The sequence below is a fragment of the Myotis yumanensis genome, unplaced genomic scaffold, assembly GCF_028538775.1.
Source record: "Myotis yumanensis isolate MYYU_CA2020_CCGP unplaced genomic scaffold, mMyoYum1.0.hap1 SCAF_23, whole genome shotgun sequence".
NCBI classification, from domain to species: Eukaryota; Metazoa; Chordata; class Mammalia; order Chiroptera; family Vespertilionidae; genus Myotis; species Myotis yumanensis.
The window spans coordinates 3,970,493-3,986,445 of record NW_027223774.1 but is presented as its reverse complement, the minus strand read 5'-3'; the positions used below and the strand labels follow the sequence as shown (position 1 = coordinate 3,986,445).

The 15,953-nt window shown below is 50.5% G+C and overlaps 1 protein-coding gene and 1 pseudogene across 1 annotated transcript; both read right to left on the bottom strand.

The window, feature by feature from the left end:
• Positions 1-4,631, bottom strand: LOC139000366 (leukocyte immunoglobulin-like receptor subfamily A member 6; annotated as a pseudogene).
• A 4,390-nt stretch (positions 4,632-9,021) lies between these two features.
• LOC139000271 (leukocyte immunoglobulin-like receptor subfamily A member 6) lies at positions 9,022-12,974 on the bottom strand. Its single transcript, XM_070402523.1, has 7 exons — positions 12,941-12,974; positions 12,786-12,821; positions 12,321-12,605; positions 11,873-12,175; positions 11,360-11,656; positions 10,798-11,100; positions 9,022-9,158 (listed from the first exon to the last, which is right to left on the bottom strand). Exons 1-7 carry the CDS (start codon positions 12,972-12,974, stop codon positions 9,022-9,024), a joined length of 1,395 nt encoding a protein of 464 aa, XP_070258624.1.
• Between the last annotated feature and the right edge of the window lie 2,979 nt (positions 12,975-15,953).

Here is a 15,953-nt window from a genome sequence, read left to right as displayed (position 1 = left end):
CTACTCACCACTCTTGGGGTCTGAGTTGTTCTGTGATGGGCTGATGGTGTCGGCTGCTCCTGAGAACCAGATAGGAGTTAGGCTGTGTGAGGAGTTGATGCCACTCAAACCCAGCATCCCCATAGCTCTCCTCTTTCTCATGACCTAACTGCTACCAGTCCCTCCACGAACCCTTTCTCTGCTGGAGAAGGGTCTTGGCTACTTTCATGGATTCTTTCAGGCTCCTTGGGAATTTTGAGTTTAGACTTTACTTCTGAGTCACTTTGGATCACAGTTGGGCTTTGCCTGGAGAATTCAGGATTGAGGATAAATGTGGTCTCACGATTTGGAAAATGTTGAGTCTTTATTTATTTAAAATCCTCACTGGAGGATATTTTTTCCATTGATATTCAAAGAGAGTAAAAGGGACCACAGGATGGGGAGAGAGGGAGAGGAAGAGAGAAACGTTGATGTGAGAGAGACACATGGATCGGTGCCTCCTGCACAAGGCCTGGCAGGGGCCAGGGATCACACCTGTGACCCTCGACTGGGAATCAAACCCACGGCCCTGTGGGGCATGGGCTGATGCTCTAAGCACTGAGCCACAGCGGCCAGGGCCATAATTAGTTATTCTAACCTGTCTGCTCATTGTGGATTCTGTACCAGGGAAACTATCTCATCTGCATATGAGAGCTTATATTTTTGCAACAGCGAGGACCCAGGATCCACACATTTGCTCTCTAATATGTAGACATTCATATATGTAAAACCTGAGCAGTTTTTGAGTTCTGAGTGTGGACATTTTTATGAATGAAACTACAAAATTCACTTGAACTCAAATATTAACCATTTTAGCCCTGCTGGCATAGCCCAATGGTTTAGCGTGAACCTATGAACAGGAGGTCACAGTTCGATTACCATTCAGGGTACATGGCCAAGTTGTGGGCTCCATCCCCTGTGTGGGGCATGCAGGAGGCAGCTGATCAATGATTCTCTCTCATCAATGATGTTTCTGTATATCTCTCCCACTACCTTCCTCTCTGAAATCAATACAAATATATATATATATATATATATTTAAATATATTTTATTGATTTTTTACAGAGAGGAAGGGAGAGAGATAGATAGTTAGAAACATCGATGGGAGAGAAACATCGACCAGCTGCCTCCTGCACATCTCCCACGGGGGATGTGCCCGCAACCCAGGTACATGCCCTTGACCGGAATCGAACCCGGGACCTTTCAGTCCGCAGGCCGACGCTCTGTCCACTGAGCCAAACCGGTTTTGGCAATACAAATATATTTTTAAAAATTAATTTTCTGTAGCATCTTTTATAAGAAACTTCATGTTAATAAGAAGTTACGCCTCATAATAAATACATAGATTTACTATACTCCCAATAAAAATAAGAATAAACCCATGTTTTTAAGTCATAAATGTTTGCAGGTTAAAATTATATATGCAAGTATTGCCTACAATTCCCAGCAAAAGAACAATAATGAGAGATATGCACAAAAAATGCGGAGAGCAAACTTGAATTTCACACAGAGTCTGGGCAGGACCCCCTAGCTCCTCATGAGCCCTCCATGGTCCCCCTGAGTCTCAGGTGGGCACTGAGGGTCTGGAGGCCTCCAGGGGGAACAGGGCCTTGCAGAGTGGTGCCCACAGGTGGGGACACTTCTCACTATAGCAGTGGGTACGGCACCGTCACCCACAGCAGGTCCCACCTTGGGCAGAGCAGCCACCTGTCCTGCTCTGAGAAGCTCAGGGACCCCACCTGTGTGGGTGAGGGCTTCCATCCAAGGGGCTCTGGAAATGAGCAGCTGAGGGAGTGTCCCCCTGTCCTCTCTCCACCTCTCCGGCCTCTCCTCCTCCCTCATCCTGGGCCCCCACATCTCCCTCTGCCATGACCACCCCACCTGTCACCTGCCTCACTTCTCCCACTTAGGCCGGACTACATGGGGCAGGGGGTGAATCCTCAGAGGCCTTGGAGCCCAGTAGTTCCCTGAAATTTCTCCCGGACTCCTGGCACCCCTGCGACACAAGCCTTTCTTTGAGTGAGGGGTGGTGGTGGGGCGCTAGATCCTCTAAGAGACTCAGAACTTCTCTGGGGTGGACAGTGCTCCCTCTGAGCAAAGGCGACCCAGGATTGACCAACTGTGGACATGGTCCCTGTGGTTGGGGAATTGGGGTACCAGAGGGTCTTGGGAAGGAGGACAAAGTGTGAGACTCTGGGGCCAACCCTGGGCTCCCCACCTCACTCAGACTCCTCCTGCGTCTGTCCTGCGGCCCCTCAGACCCTCACAGTGCCCACCTGGTACCTTCTGGACCAGGTAAGGGGGAGGGCTGAGCACGGGGCCGAGTGTCGCTGAGTGTCAGATCTCTTCTGGGTGACTAGCCCCAAAGCTCCTCCCTCCCTTTCAAGCCCATAATCATTCTGGGGCCAGGACCCTGAGCTGACAGCTCAGCAGACAGAGCCGGGGGTTCCTCACCTGAGACCTGGAGCTCCAGGGACTCACTGGGGAGTGACAGCAGGTAGGGGGAGGAGCTGTGTGAACTGTAGCACCTGTAGGTGCCCCCGTGGGCTGAGGTCACAGGACTCATGGGGAACTCTGCCTGGTACTGCCCAGCTCGGTGCTCTGATCTCAGACGCAGGGGGGGACCAGCTGTCCCCTCCTTGGACAGAAGGAACGTGTCCCTCGGGCTGGGTGACTGACACAACAGGGACACGTTCTCTCCTGAGGCCACCCTGGGGCCTGGCTGCACGGAAAGGGAAGGTCTGTCCGGCAGTCGTCCTAGAGAGAGGGAGAGAGGGTGAGAACTGCCTGCCCATTTTGTTCTGACCTGAGAGTCACCAGGCCTCTCTCTGAGGACCCTCCTCTCTGTCTGTCTCTGTTTCTCTGAGTCCCTCCCTTTCTCCTCCCACCCCCTGTCAGTCTCTTTCACTCTCCCTCCCTGGGGGCCCTGTACTTTGACTCAGGCCTCACCACCTGAGACCCCAGCAGGACCTGTGCACAGTCTGGGTCCCTGAGTGAACCCACTGGCCCCTCACTTGCCACCAAGATGTCCAGGGGTTCACTGGGGGCCGACCACTCAGAGGAGAAGTTGTATCCACCGTAGCATCGGTACCGACCCCTGTGGGAGCTTCTCACAATGCCCAGGGGGGAAGTGGGCCTGAGAGAGCCCAGCCTGAAGCTGCAGGACAAGGCTCTGTGGGTGGTCCTGTCCCCGCTCCTCAGACAGAGTGAATCTGTCATAGCCGACATCAGAGCGACACTGGAGAGTCATGTTCTGTCCAGAGGCCACAATGGGGCCCTGCTGGCTCAGGAGGGAGGGCTTCCCAGAGGCACCTGGGGAGACCAGACATGAACTACAGGGCCTGATCCTCCCATAACCCCATTCTCCTGGCCTGGCCCCAGGTCTCACTGTCTTTCTCTGTGTCTCTGTCCCAGGAGCTCTTGTGCTCCCCTCACACACATGGGGCTCCCCACCCAACGAAGGTGCCCCAATTCATAGATGCAACAATAATGGGACTCACCTGGGACCAGGAGCTCCAGGGCATCACTGGGGTGTGAGCACACCTGGGGCCTGTTCCTGAAACAGCCATAGCATCTGAACCTCCACCTCTGTGTGGGGGTCACGGGGCTCACAGGGAACAGGGCCTGGGACTGCCCATTGGGCTGTGGCTGTGAGACCAGGGTCCAGGAGAGCCTGTGATCCCCTTCCTTAGTCAGAATGAACCTGCCAAATCCCTGCCCTGAGCCACACTGGAGGGTCACGTTCCCTCCTGAGGGCACGACAGGGCTGGGCAGGGCTGAGAGGCTGGGTTTGCTGTAGGATCCTAGGAGAGGAGGAGGCAGCGTGTTAAATGGGGCTCACTCCTCTCTCATGTCCCCCAGGGCTGGGCTGTGAGAGGGGGACACCCTGAGAGCAGACCCACTTCTTGAGGGCAGAGCCTGAGGCTGGGACCCCTGAGTGTCCTCTCACCTGTCACCATCAGCTCCAGGGGGTCACTGCGCTCTGACCAGCCATCAGGGCTGTAATAGTAACAGCGATATATCCCAGCATCACCCTCTGTCATGTGTGGGATGGAGAACATCACCTTGTCCCCGGGCTTCAGTGGCTTCTCTCTTTTCCATGGTGCTGGGCTTCCCTCTTTATCCAGACGGTACTCCTCAGCCCCTGGGGTCCCCTGACACCAGATGGTCACGGGGCTCCCCAAGGGAATCACAGGGCCTGGCTCAGCCCTGATGGTGGGTTTGGGGAGAGGCTCTGGAAGGAAACCAGTAGCTGGGTTTAAGACATTCCCACCCTCAGTCCCAGCTGTCAGGCCAGGACCTTCCCAGGTGTTACCCATCTGTCAGCCCAGAACTGCTGTTCTCCATCCCCAGCTGCCTGTGGTGTGGCCCCTCATCCCCAGTCAGGAGTGGGACCAGGGACTCCTGGGGAGACTCACCTGCCTGCACTGGGGTCCTGAGGCCCACACTCAGCCCTGGAAGAGAGTCCCTGTGAGAGATTTGCCCTGATCCCTGAGCAGCACCCTCCTCCCCATGAGCCTCCTGAGTCCTGGGTCCTGACAGACCAGGGTCCACTCCGCCTACCCCCTCGCATCTCACCGAGGCAGAGCAGGGCCCTGAGCGTGGGGGTCATGGCGTCTCCTCTCTTTGCACCCTGCTGTACAGATGCCGGAGGCACAGTGTCCTCTGAACAGACAGACAGACAGGGTGAGGCCCCTGGGAGGCTGGCCGTCCCTGTCACAGGGCTCTCACGTCAGCAGCCCCACAGAAAGGGGAACATTCCCTTCCCAGAGGCCTGCATCTGGTTTCCATGGTGAAGCAGGAAATAGACCCAGACCCTTCTGAGACGCCCTTTGCAGGTGAGGTGACCCCGGGCAAGTCCTTCCCTGACAGAGCCTTCCCCTCCCAGCGAAGGTGCCTCAATCCATAGATGGGACAATAATGGGGTCCCCCACGGGATCTGCTTCCCCTTCAGCCTGTCCATCCCCACGTCCCTGGGGTCCTCACCATGGACAGTGTCACCCGGGCCCTGGAGACGCTTCAGGAAGAGGTGGGTCCCTGTGGCCTGCAGAGCTCACCATCCAACACACTCACTCACCATCCAACTGTGGAGCTCAGGGCGATGTCACTGTGACAATGAGCACAGAGGAGAAACCCAGGGAAATAAGGGAAGGAAACAGGTCCCTTTTCTTGGCCCCAGACTTTGGCTTTGTTTATATCACCCACCTTCTTCTTTTTTTTTTCTTAGCCACAGCATCTACTGCACCTTCCAGGGGACAAGCTTCTGAGGCAATTTTCCTCCTCAGTGGCCCTTGTGTCCTGTGTTCAAGTCTCCTCCTCATCCTGTGGTCCAGCCTTCAAGCTTTAGGGGACACTGATTTGGGTTGGAGTTCTGATTTTGACTTAAAACAGACATTTATTTATTTATTTATTTATTTATTTATTTATTTATTTATTATTTTTGTTGCTTACAAGAGACCCATTTTATTTTTTTGAAATGCTTATTGTTGAAAGGATTACAGATGTCACCTCTCTTCTCCCTATTGTGCCCCTCCACCTGGTTCCTGCCCTTCCAGGCCTTCATCACCCTATCAACTGTGTCCATTGGTCATGCCTATGTGCCTACAAGTTTCTTTGTTTAATCTCTTCCTGACCATCTCCTTCTTTACTCTGAGATTCATCAGTCCGTACTTCTGGTTCTACTTTATTCTCCTCAGTTTATTTTGTTCATTAGATTCTTTGATTGTTTATTTTGATTTTTAGATCAATTGTTGCTAGATATGTATTTGTTGCCATTTTCTTGTTTCTTCTTCTTCTTCTTCTTCTTCTTCTTCTTCTTCTTCTTCTTCTTCTTCTTCTTAACATTTCATATTGGTTTGGTGGTGATGAAATCCTTTAGCCTTTTCTTCTCTGTGAAGCTCTTTATCTGACCCTCAACTCTAAATGATAGCTTTGCTGTGTAATGTCATCTTGGTTGTGGGTCCTTGCTTTGCATCACTTTGAATATTTCATGCCACTTCCTTCTGGTCTGCAAAGTTTGTGTTGAGAAATCAGCTGACAGTGATATGTGCGGTATCTTGTAGGTAACTGCTTTTCTTACTGCTTTTAAGATTATATCTTTGTCTTTAATCCGTGGTGTTTTCATTATGATGTCTCTTGGTGTGGGCCTCCTGGGGTTCCTCTTGCTTGGGACTCTGTAATGACTGGATTTGTAAGTATATTTCTTTCCCCAGGTAGGGGAAGATTTGTGTCACTCTATTTTCCAAAAGCTTTTCAATATCTTGCTCTGTCTCTTGTCCTTCTGGCTCCACCATAATGTGAATGTTGGTACCCTTGAATTTGTCCCAGAGGCTCCTTACACTATCTTCATATTTTTAGATTCTGTTTGCTTTTCTGATTGGGCGTTTTATGCTTCCTCATATTCCAAATTGCTGATTTAATTCTTGGCATCCTGTATTCTACTGTTGAATCCCTGTAAATGATTTTTTACTTCCGTTAATGTATGTGTAATTTCTGACTGGTCCTTTTTCATGTCTTTGATGTTCTCAATAAGATTCTTGAAATTCTCATTAATCCCCCATGAAGCTCTCATTAAGATTCTTGAGCATCCTTATAAGCATTGTTTTGAACTCAGTATGTAGTAGTTTGTTTGCTTCCATTTCATTTAGTTCTTTTTTCTAGAGAATTTTTTCTTTCTTTCATAGGGGACATGTTTCTTTGTCTCTGCATTTTGGCTGCTTCCCTGTGCTTGTTTCTATGTATTATGTAGAGCTTCTGGAATTGGTAGGGTGGCCTTGCATAGTAGGTGTCCTGTAGGGCCCAGTGGCTCAGCCTTCCCAGTTACCTGAGCAGGACACTCTAGATGTGCCCATTTGTGGGCTGTTTGCACTGTCTTCACCGTGTTGTATTGAGCCTTGATTGCTATTGGTGTCACTGGGAGGAATTGACCTCCAGACCAATTGGTTGAGAGTACCAGCTGTGACTATAATGGAGTAGCTGCTGTGCAGGAGGGACTCCTATAGAGCAGGACTTGCTTCATTGGGGCTTTGGTGTTCACTGAGTCTGCCCCTTTAGTGTGTCTCTGGTGGATGTGTAGAGATGTAATCTGGTATTGTCTGAAGCTGTTCACTGGGTATAGTCATTCTGGGGCCTCCAGGGAGGTATAAAGTCAAGTACTTCCTGGGGCACCTGGGAGGAGCTACAGCATGATCTGCAGATGGCTGCTACTTGTGTTGGACTTGGAAATGCCCAGGAGAGAGAGGCCAAGCCATCAAGCCATGCAGTCTGCTGCTAGTGGCAGGGTGTCAGTCTCTTATTGAGTGTTATGGGGCACGGGAAAAGGTGCTGCAAACATCTGGGGTGGAGCTATGAAAGGGGTGGGGCAGGGTTACCACCAAAACAGCATTTTATGAAATGTTGGAGGGTCTTCTGGAAAAAGAAGAAGAAGAAGAAGAAGAAGAAGAAGAAGAAGAAGAAGAAGAAGAAGAAAAAGAAGAAGAGAAGAAGAAGAAGAAAGAGGAGGAAGAGGAGAAGGAGGACGAGGAGGAGAAGGAGGAGGAGGAGGAGGAAGAGAAGGAGAAATAAATATGAGTGATAAAATGGCAATAAATATGTATCCATTAACAATTGAATATAAAGATCAAAATAAATTAACAATCCAAAAGGATATAAACTCATAGATTCAGAGAACAAATTGGTTCTCACCAGATGAGTGGGGAGTGGGGCTGGGTGAAAAGGTGAGGGGATTAAGAAGTACAAATTGATTGTTACAGAATAGTCAATGGGTGGTAAGTACATCATAGGGAATATAGTCAATAATATTCCCATATCTATGTATAGTGTTGGATGGGTATAAGATTTATCAGTATGATCACATAAAAAGTTATATAATGTCTAATCACCATGGTATGTGTCAACTGTAGTTGAAAAATATAAATATTGAATTGTGTGTCAACTGTAGTCTCTGAATTGATGAATATAATTGGCACTCCTACTAGTAATGCCGTAGGATTCTATGGACTCACAATTCTCTCCCACAACTGATAGTAAAGCATTCCTTTGTGCATCTCATCTGGATGGGTTGGGAGCATGGTCTTGTGTTTTCATGAAAACTGTGCCCCAACCTTGAAGTAGAAACCATCGTTACACACCAACTAGAAGGGACTTAGGAGCACTGTGGGGCTATCAGTGTGGTGTTAATGGTGTCCCACATGGGCTTGTACTGTTTTGTGAAAGTCAGTTTGTGTATCGCTTCCCAAGCCTGCGTGAGGACCTTACTTGGGCTCTTGATGATGGCCATGAAGGGGACATATATACCAGAGAAAGTGGCAAATGGCAGGAATCAGTAATTTTTTATATTAAATTTAATAAGGTGCCATCGGTGAATGACAGGATATAGGTTTCAAGGATGCACGTCTGTAACATGTCCTCTGTGTCTTGCACTGTGATTTGGACATTGGGGTTTTCAGAGGCAGCGCAGACCAGGAGACCCCTTCAAACAACCATGTCTGGATCCCAAGGGGTGAAGTTTATGTGGAAAGCACTGAGGTGGCCTCCGAGGCCTGGTGAGGAGCATGTGGAGTCCAGAGAGGGCGTTAGGAGCTCCTGTGGGTTTACCTCTTGCAGGATGGATTGTGCACCTTGTAGATTGATTCCAATAGATGGCAAGCTCTGGACTCAGAAGATGGGGACTCCACACAGACATGAAGATCCGTGTGTTTAGAAATAAAGGAAAACATATTCCATGAAAGTGTAGGGAGGCGTGGGCCTGTACCGGCCATGTGGGATAAATGCTAATTATACCAAAATGGGGAAAGTCAGGAACCAGTCACAGGACTCACAGTGGTCGGGAGGGAAAGGACCACAGTTCAAGGGCAGAAGGTCCAGAACTAGTCCCTGCACATGAGCGATGACTCCTCCAACTTCAAGTAGTCCCAGACAGATCTCTCAGCATATGTTCCACATTATCTTTCAGAACCTTCCCAAGGTCCTCCTCTCTGAACCGTGCATTGTTCCCTCCGTGTTCATGTCCAGGCTGCTTCCTGGGTCTGTTTCTGGCTGTTTTGAGACCAAAATAGCAGCACCCCGAGAGCCACCAGGACCAATCCAGCCACTCCTAACCGGATGGAATTCTCCACGGTGTAGTCTTCGAAGTGGGAGGCTGGAAATTGTGGGAAAACAGGTCACAGAGGTCAGGGCAGGACAAAGTAACCCCAGGACCCTGGATGTCCACCCAGGGGACCCACTACCCCTTGACAGGACACGACCATCTGTGCTGGGTTGGTCTCAAATATGCATACATGTATATATGTAGACCTTGAGCAATTCTTCAGCTATCAGTGAGGACAATTTTCTGAATAAAACTAAAAAAATGCACCTGACATCGAAATTTAACATTTTGAACCCAGCTGGTGTCCCTCAGTGGTTGAGCACCCACCAATAAACTTGTAGGTCATGGTTAGATTCGTGGTCAGGGCACATGCCTAGGTTGTGGGCTCCATCCACTATGTGGGGCACGCAGGAGGCAGCAGATCAATGATTCTCTCTCATCACTGATGTTTTTATACCTCACTCCCACTCCCTCCCTTTCTGAAGTCAATAAAAACATATTTTTAAAAATTAACTTTTTGAAGCATCTTTTATAAGAAACTTCATGTAAATAAGAAGGTATTCTTCATAATAAATACATAGATTTAATATAACCCCAGTTAAAATTAGAATAAATCCATGTTTTTAAGTCATAAATGTTTGCAGGTTAAAATTATATATGCAAGTATTGCCTACAAGTTCCCAGCAAAAGAGCAATAATAGAGAAGTATGCAAAGAAAATGCAGAGAGCAAACTTGAATTTCACACAGTGTCTGGGCAGGACCCCCCAGCTCCTCATGAGCCCTCCATGGTCCCCCTGAGTCTCAGGTGGGCACTGAGGGCCTGGAGGCCTCCAGGGGGAACAGGGCCTTGCAGAGTGGTGCCCACAGGTGGGGACACTTCTCACTATAGCAGTGGGTACGGCACCGTCACCTACAGCAGGTCCCACCTTGGGCAGAGCAGCCACCTGTCCTGCTCTGAGAAGCTCAGGGCCCCCACCTGTGTGGTGAGGGCTTCCATCCAAGGGGCTCTGGAAATGAGCAGCCGAGGGAGTGTCCCCCTGTCCACTCTCCAACTCTCCCGGCCTCTCCTCCTCCCTCAGCCTGGGCCCAACATCTCCCTCTGCCATGACCACCCCACCTGTCACCTGCCTCACTTCTCCCTCTTAGGCCTGACTCCGTGGGGCGGGGGGAGAATCCTCAGAGGCCTTGGAGCCCTGTAGTTCCCTGAAATTTCTCCCGGACTCCTGGCCGCCCTGAGACACAAGCCTGTCTTCTAGTGGGGGGTGGTGGTGGGGCACTAGATCCTCTAAGGGACTCAGAAATTTCCTAGGGTTGACAGTGCTCCCTCTGAGCAAAGCGGACCCCCAGGATTCATCAGCTGTGGACATGGTCCCTGTTGGTGGGGGGCTGGGGTACCGAAGAGTGCAGGGAAGGAGGACAAAGAGTGAGACCCTGGGGCCAACCCAAGACTCCCCACCTCACTCAGACCCCTCCTGCATCTGCCCTATGGCCCCTCACAACCTCACACTGCCTACATGGTACCTTCTGTACAAGGTGAGGGGGAGGGCTGTGCATGGGGAGGAGGGTCTCTGAGGGGCTGATCTCCTTGGGTGACCATACCTACAGCCTCTCACTCCCTTTCAGCCCATGATTGTTCTGGGGACGGGACCCTGAGCTGACAGCTCAGCAGAAAGAGCAGGGGGCCCTCACCTGAGACCTGGAGCTCCAGGGGCTCACTGGGGAGTGACAGCAGGAAGGGGGAGGAGCTGTGTGAGCTGTAGCACCTGTAGGTGCCCCCGTGGGCTGAGGTCACAGGACTCATGGAGAACTCTGCCTGGAACTGCTGAGCTCGGTGCTCTGATCTCAGACGCAGGGGGGCATCGGCTGCCCCCTCCTTGGACAGAAGGAACGTGTCCCTCTGGCTCTGTGACTGACACAGCAGGGTCACGTTCTCTCCTGAGGCCACCCTGGGGCCTGGCTGCACCGAGAGGGAGGGTCTGTCACGCAGCCATCCTAGAGAGAGGGAGGAAGGTTAGGACTGCCTGCCCACCTTGTTCTGCCCTGAGAGTCACCAGGCCTCTCTCTGTGGACCCTCCTCTTTTTCTCTCTCTGTTTCTCTGAGTCTCCCCTTCTCCCCATCCACCCCCTGTCTGTCTCTGTCTCTGTCTCTCCCCCTCCCTGGAGCCTGCACTGTCATCTTGGTTCACCCCCTGAGATCCCAGCAGGGCCTGTGCGGAGTCTGGGCCCCCATCTGAACCCCATGGCTCCTCACCTGCCAGCAGGAGGTCCAGGGGGTCACTGGGGGCCGACCACTCAGAGGAGAGCTTGTATCCACCGTAGCATCTGTACTGGCCCCTGTGGGAGCTGCTCACAGTGTCCAAGAAGAAGTGGGCCTGAGAGAGCCCAGCCTGGGGCTGCAGGACAAGGCTCTGGAGGAGGTCCCGTCCCCCCTCCTTGGACAGAGCGAATCTTTCATATCCGACATCAGAGTGACACTGGAGGGTCAGGCTCTGTCCAGAGTCCATGATGGGGCCCTGCTGGCTCAGGAGGGAGGGCTTCCCAGACTCACCTGGGGAGACCAGACATGAATTACAGGGGCTGTTCCTCTCATAACCCCCTTCTCCTGATTGGCCCCCAGGTCTCACACTCTCTCTTTGTATCTCTGATCCAGTAGCCCTTGTGCTCCCCTCACCCCTACCTTCTCACATGGGGCTCCACTCCCAGCAAAAATGGCAACAATGTATCTGGTGCCTCAATTGATAGATGGGACAATATTGGGACTCACCTGGGACCAGGAGCTCCAGGGCATCACTGGGGTGTGAGCACACATGGGACCTGTTCCTGTAACAGCCATAGCATCTGAACGTCCACCTGTGGCTGCGGGTCACAGGGCCCACAGGGAACAGGGCCTGGTACTGACCACTGGACTGTGGCTCTGAGTACAGGGTCCAGGAGAGCCTGTGATCTCCTTCCTTAGTCAGAAGGAACCTGCCAAATCCCTGCCCTGAGCCACACTGCAGGGTCACTTTCCCTCCTGAGGTCAAGACAGGGCTGGGCAGGGCTGAGAGGATGGGTTTGCTGTAGGATCCTAGGAGAGGAGGAGGCAGCGTGTTAAATGGGCCCACACCTCCCTCATGTCCTTCAGGGCTGGTCTGTGAGAGGGAGACACCCTGAGAGCAGACCCCCTTCCTGAGTGCAGAGCCTGAGGCTGGGACACCTGAATGTCCTCTCACCTGTCACCACCAGCTCCAGGGGGTCACTGCACTCTGACCAGCCAGCAGGGCTGCTATAGTAACAGCAATATATTCCAGCACCACTCTCTGTGATGGGTGTGATGGAGAACATCACCTTGTCACCAGGCTCCAGTGGCTTCTCTATTTTCCATGGTGCTGCGCTTCCCTCTTTCTCCAGACGGTACTCCTCAGCCCCTGGGGTCCCCTGACAGGAGATGGTCACTGGGCTCCCAGAAGGGATCACAGGGCCTGGCTCAGCCCAGATGGTGGGTTTGGGGATGGGTCCTGGAAGGAAACCAGTAGCTGTGTTCTAAGATATTTCGCACCCTCAGACCCAGCTCTCAGCCCAGGACCTTCCCAGATATTACTCGTCTGTTAGCTTAGAACACTGTCCTTCCCCAGCTGCCTGGGGGTGGCCCTTGTCCCCAGTGCGGAGCGGGACCTGGGACATCTGGAAAGACTCACCTGCCCACACTGGAGTCCTGAGGCCCACACTCAGCCCTGGAAGAGAGTCCCTGTGAGAGATTTGCCCTGAACCCTGAGCACCTCCCTTCTCCCCATGAGCCTCCTGAATCCTGGGATCCTGACAGACCAGGGCTCCCCTCCCCGTCCCATCTCACCGAGGCAGAACAGGGCCGTGAGGATGGGAGTCATGGTGTCTCCTCTCTTTACACCTCGCTGTGCAGATACAGGAGGCCACAGTGTCCTCAGAACAGACAGACACACAGGATGTGGCCCCTGGAGGCTGGCCCTTCCTGTGACGGTGCTCTCACCTCAGCAGCCCCACAGAAAGGGAAACATTCACTACCCAGTGGCCCGCATCTGGTTTCCATGGTGAAGCAGGAAATAGACCCAGAGCCTCCTGAGACGCCCCTTGCAGGTGAGGTGACCCAGGGCAGGTCCTTCCCTGACAGAGCCTCCCCCACGGGGACTCCTTCCTCCTCAGCCCGTCCATCAGCACCTCCCTGGGGTCCTCACCATGGACAGTGCCACCCGGGCTCTGGAGACGCTTCAGGAAGACGTGGGTTCCTGGGGCCTGCAGAGCTCAGATCAGCAGGGACACGCTCACCCTCCAACTGTGCAGCCCAGGGCGATGTCACTGTGACAATGAGCACAGAGGGAAATGCAGGGAAATAAGGGAAGGAAACAGGTCCCTTTTCTTGGCCCCAGAGTTTGGCTTTGTTTATATCAGCCACCTTCTTCTCTTTTTTTTTCTTAGCACAGCATCTACTGCACCTTCCTGGGGACAAGCTTCTGAGGAAATTTTCCTCCTCAGTGGCCCTTGTGTCCTGTGTTCAAGTCTCCTCCTCATCCTGTGGTCCAGCCTTCAAGCTTTAGGGGACACTGGTTTGGGTTGGAGTTCTGATTTTGACTTAAAACAGACATTTATTTATTTATTTATTTATTTATTTATTATTTTTGTTGCTTACAAGAGACCCATTTTATTTTTTTGAAATGCTTATTGTTGAAAGGATTACAGATGTCACCTCTCTCCTCCCTATTGTGCCCCTCCACCTGGTTCCTGCCCTTCCAGGCCTTCATCACCCTATCAACTGTGTCCATTGGTCATGCCTATGGGCCTATAAGTTTCTTTGTTTAATCTCTTCCTGACCATCTCCTTCTTCACTCTGAGATTCATCAGCCCATGCTTCTAGTTCTACTTTATTCTCATCAGTTTATTTTGTTCATTAGATTCTTTGATTGTTTATTTTGATTTTTAGATCAATTGTTGCTGGATATGTATTTGTTGCCATTTTCTTGTTTCTTCTTCTTCTTCTTCTTCTTCTTCTTCTTCTTCTTCTTCTTCTTCTTCTTGACATTTCATATTGGTTTGGTGGTGATGAAATCCTTTAGCCTTTTCTTCTCTGTGAAGCTCTTTATCTGACCCTCAACTCTAAATGATAGCTTTGCTGTGTAATGTCATCTTGGTTGTGGGTCCTTGCTTTGCATCACTTTGAATATTTCATGCCACTTCCTTCTGGTCTGCAAAGTTTGTGTTGAGAAATCAGCTGACAGTGATATGTGCGGTATCTTGTAGGTAACTGCTTTTCTTACTGCTTTTAAGATTATATCTTTGTCTTTAATCCGTGGTGTTTTCATTATGATGTCTCTTGGTGTGGGCCTCCTGGGGTTCCTCTTGCTTGGGACTCTGTAATTACTGGATTTTTAAGTATATTTCTTTCCCCAGGTAGGGGAAGATTTGTGTCACTCTATTTTCCAAAAGCTTTTCAATATCTTGCTCTGTCTCTTCTCCTTCTGGCTCCACCATAATGTGAATGTTGGTACCCTTGAATTTGTCCCAGAGGCTCCTTACACTATCTTCATATTTTTAGATTCTGTTTGCTTTTCTGATTGGGTGTTTTATGCTTCCTCATATTCCAAATTGCTGATTTAATTCTTGGCATCCTGTATTCTACTGTTGAATCCCTGTAAATGATTCTTTACTTCCGTTACTGTATGTGTAATTTCTGACTGGTCCTTTTTCATGTCTTTGATGTTCTCAATAAGATTCTTGAAATTCTCATTAATCCCCCATGAAGCTCTCATTAAGATTCTTGAGCATCCTTATAAGCATTGTTTTGAACTCAGTGTGTAGTAGTTTGTTTGCTTCCATTTCATTTAGTTCTTTTTTCTAGAGAATTTTTTCTTTCTTTCATAGGGGACATGTTTCTTTGTCTCTGCATTTTGGCTGCTTCCCTGTGCTTGTTTATATGTATTATGTAGAGCTTCTGGAATTGGTAGGGTGGCCTTGCATAGTAGGTGTCCTGTAGGGCCCAGTGGCTCAGCCTTCCCAGTTACCTGAGCTGGGCACTCTAGGTGTGCCCATGTGTGGGCTGTGTGCACTGTCTTGTTGTAGTTGAGCCTTGATTGCTATTGGTGTCACTGGGAGGAATTGACCTCCAGACCAATTGGGTGAGAGGACCAGCTGTGACTATAATGGAGGAGCTGCTGTGCAGGAGGAACTCCTATGGGGCAGGACTTGCTTCATTGGGGCTTTGGTGTTCACTGAGTCTGCCCCTTTAGTGTGTCTCTGGTGGATGTGTAGAGATGTAATCTGGTATTGTCTGAAGCTGTTCACTGGGTATAGTCATTCTGGGGCCTCCAGGGTGGTATAAAGTCAAGTACTTCCTGGGGCACCTGGGAGGAGCTACAGCATGATCTGCAGATGGCTGCTACTTGTGTTGGACTTGGAAATGCCCAGGAGAGAGAGGCCAAGCCATCAAGCCATGCAGTCTGCTGCTAGTGGCAGGGTGTCAGTCTCTTATTGAGTGTTATGGGGCACAGGGACACCAGCTGCTGCTTGTTTGAGAGATTTTAGGAAAGTCTGAGTCCTGAGCCAGGATAGGCCATTCTTATGGAAAAAGGTGCTGCAAACATCTGGGGTGGAGCTATGAAAGGGGTGGGGCAGGGTTACCACCAAAACAGCATTTTATGAAATGTTGGAGGGTCTTCTGGAAAAAGGAGAAGAAGAAGCAGAAGAAGAAGAAGAAGAAGAAGAAGAAGAAGAAGAAGGAGAAGAAGAAAAAGAAGAAGAAGAAGAAGAAGAAGGAGAAGAAGAAAAAGAAGAAGAAGAAGAAGAAGAAGAAGAAGAAGAAGAAGAAGAAGAAGAAGAAGAAGAAGAAGAAGAAAAAG

Bases quoted from the DNA above. Each gene is read 5' to 3' on its own strand.
- LOC139000271 (XM_070402523.1), bottom strand. From the start codon at position 12,974: ATGACTCCCATCCTCACGGCCCTGTTCTGCCTCG. The intron at 12,822-12,940 runs GTGAGATGGGAC...ACTCTCTTCCAG, and splicing joins CACGGCCCTGTTCTGCCTCG to GGCTGAGTGTGGGCCTCAGG. The intron at 11,657-11,872 runs GTGAGTCCCAAT...TGGTCTCCCCAG, and splicing joins CCTGGAGCTCCTGGTCCCAG to GTGAGTCTGGGAAGCCCTCC.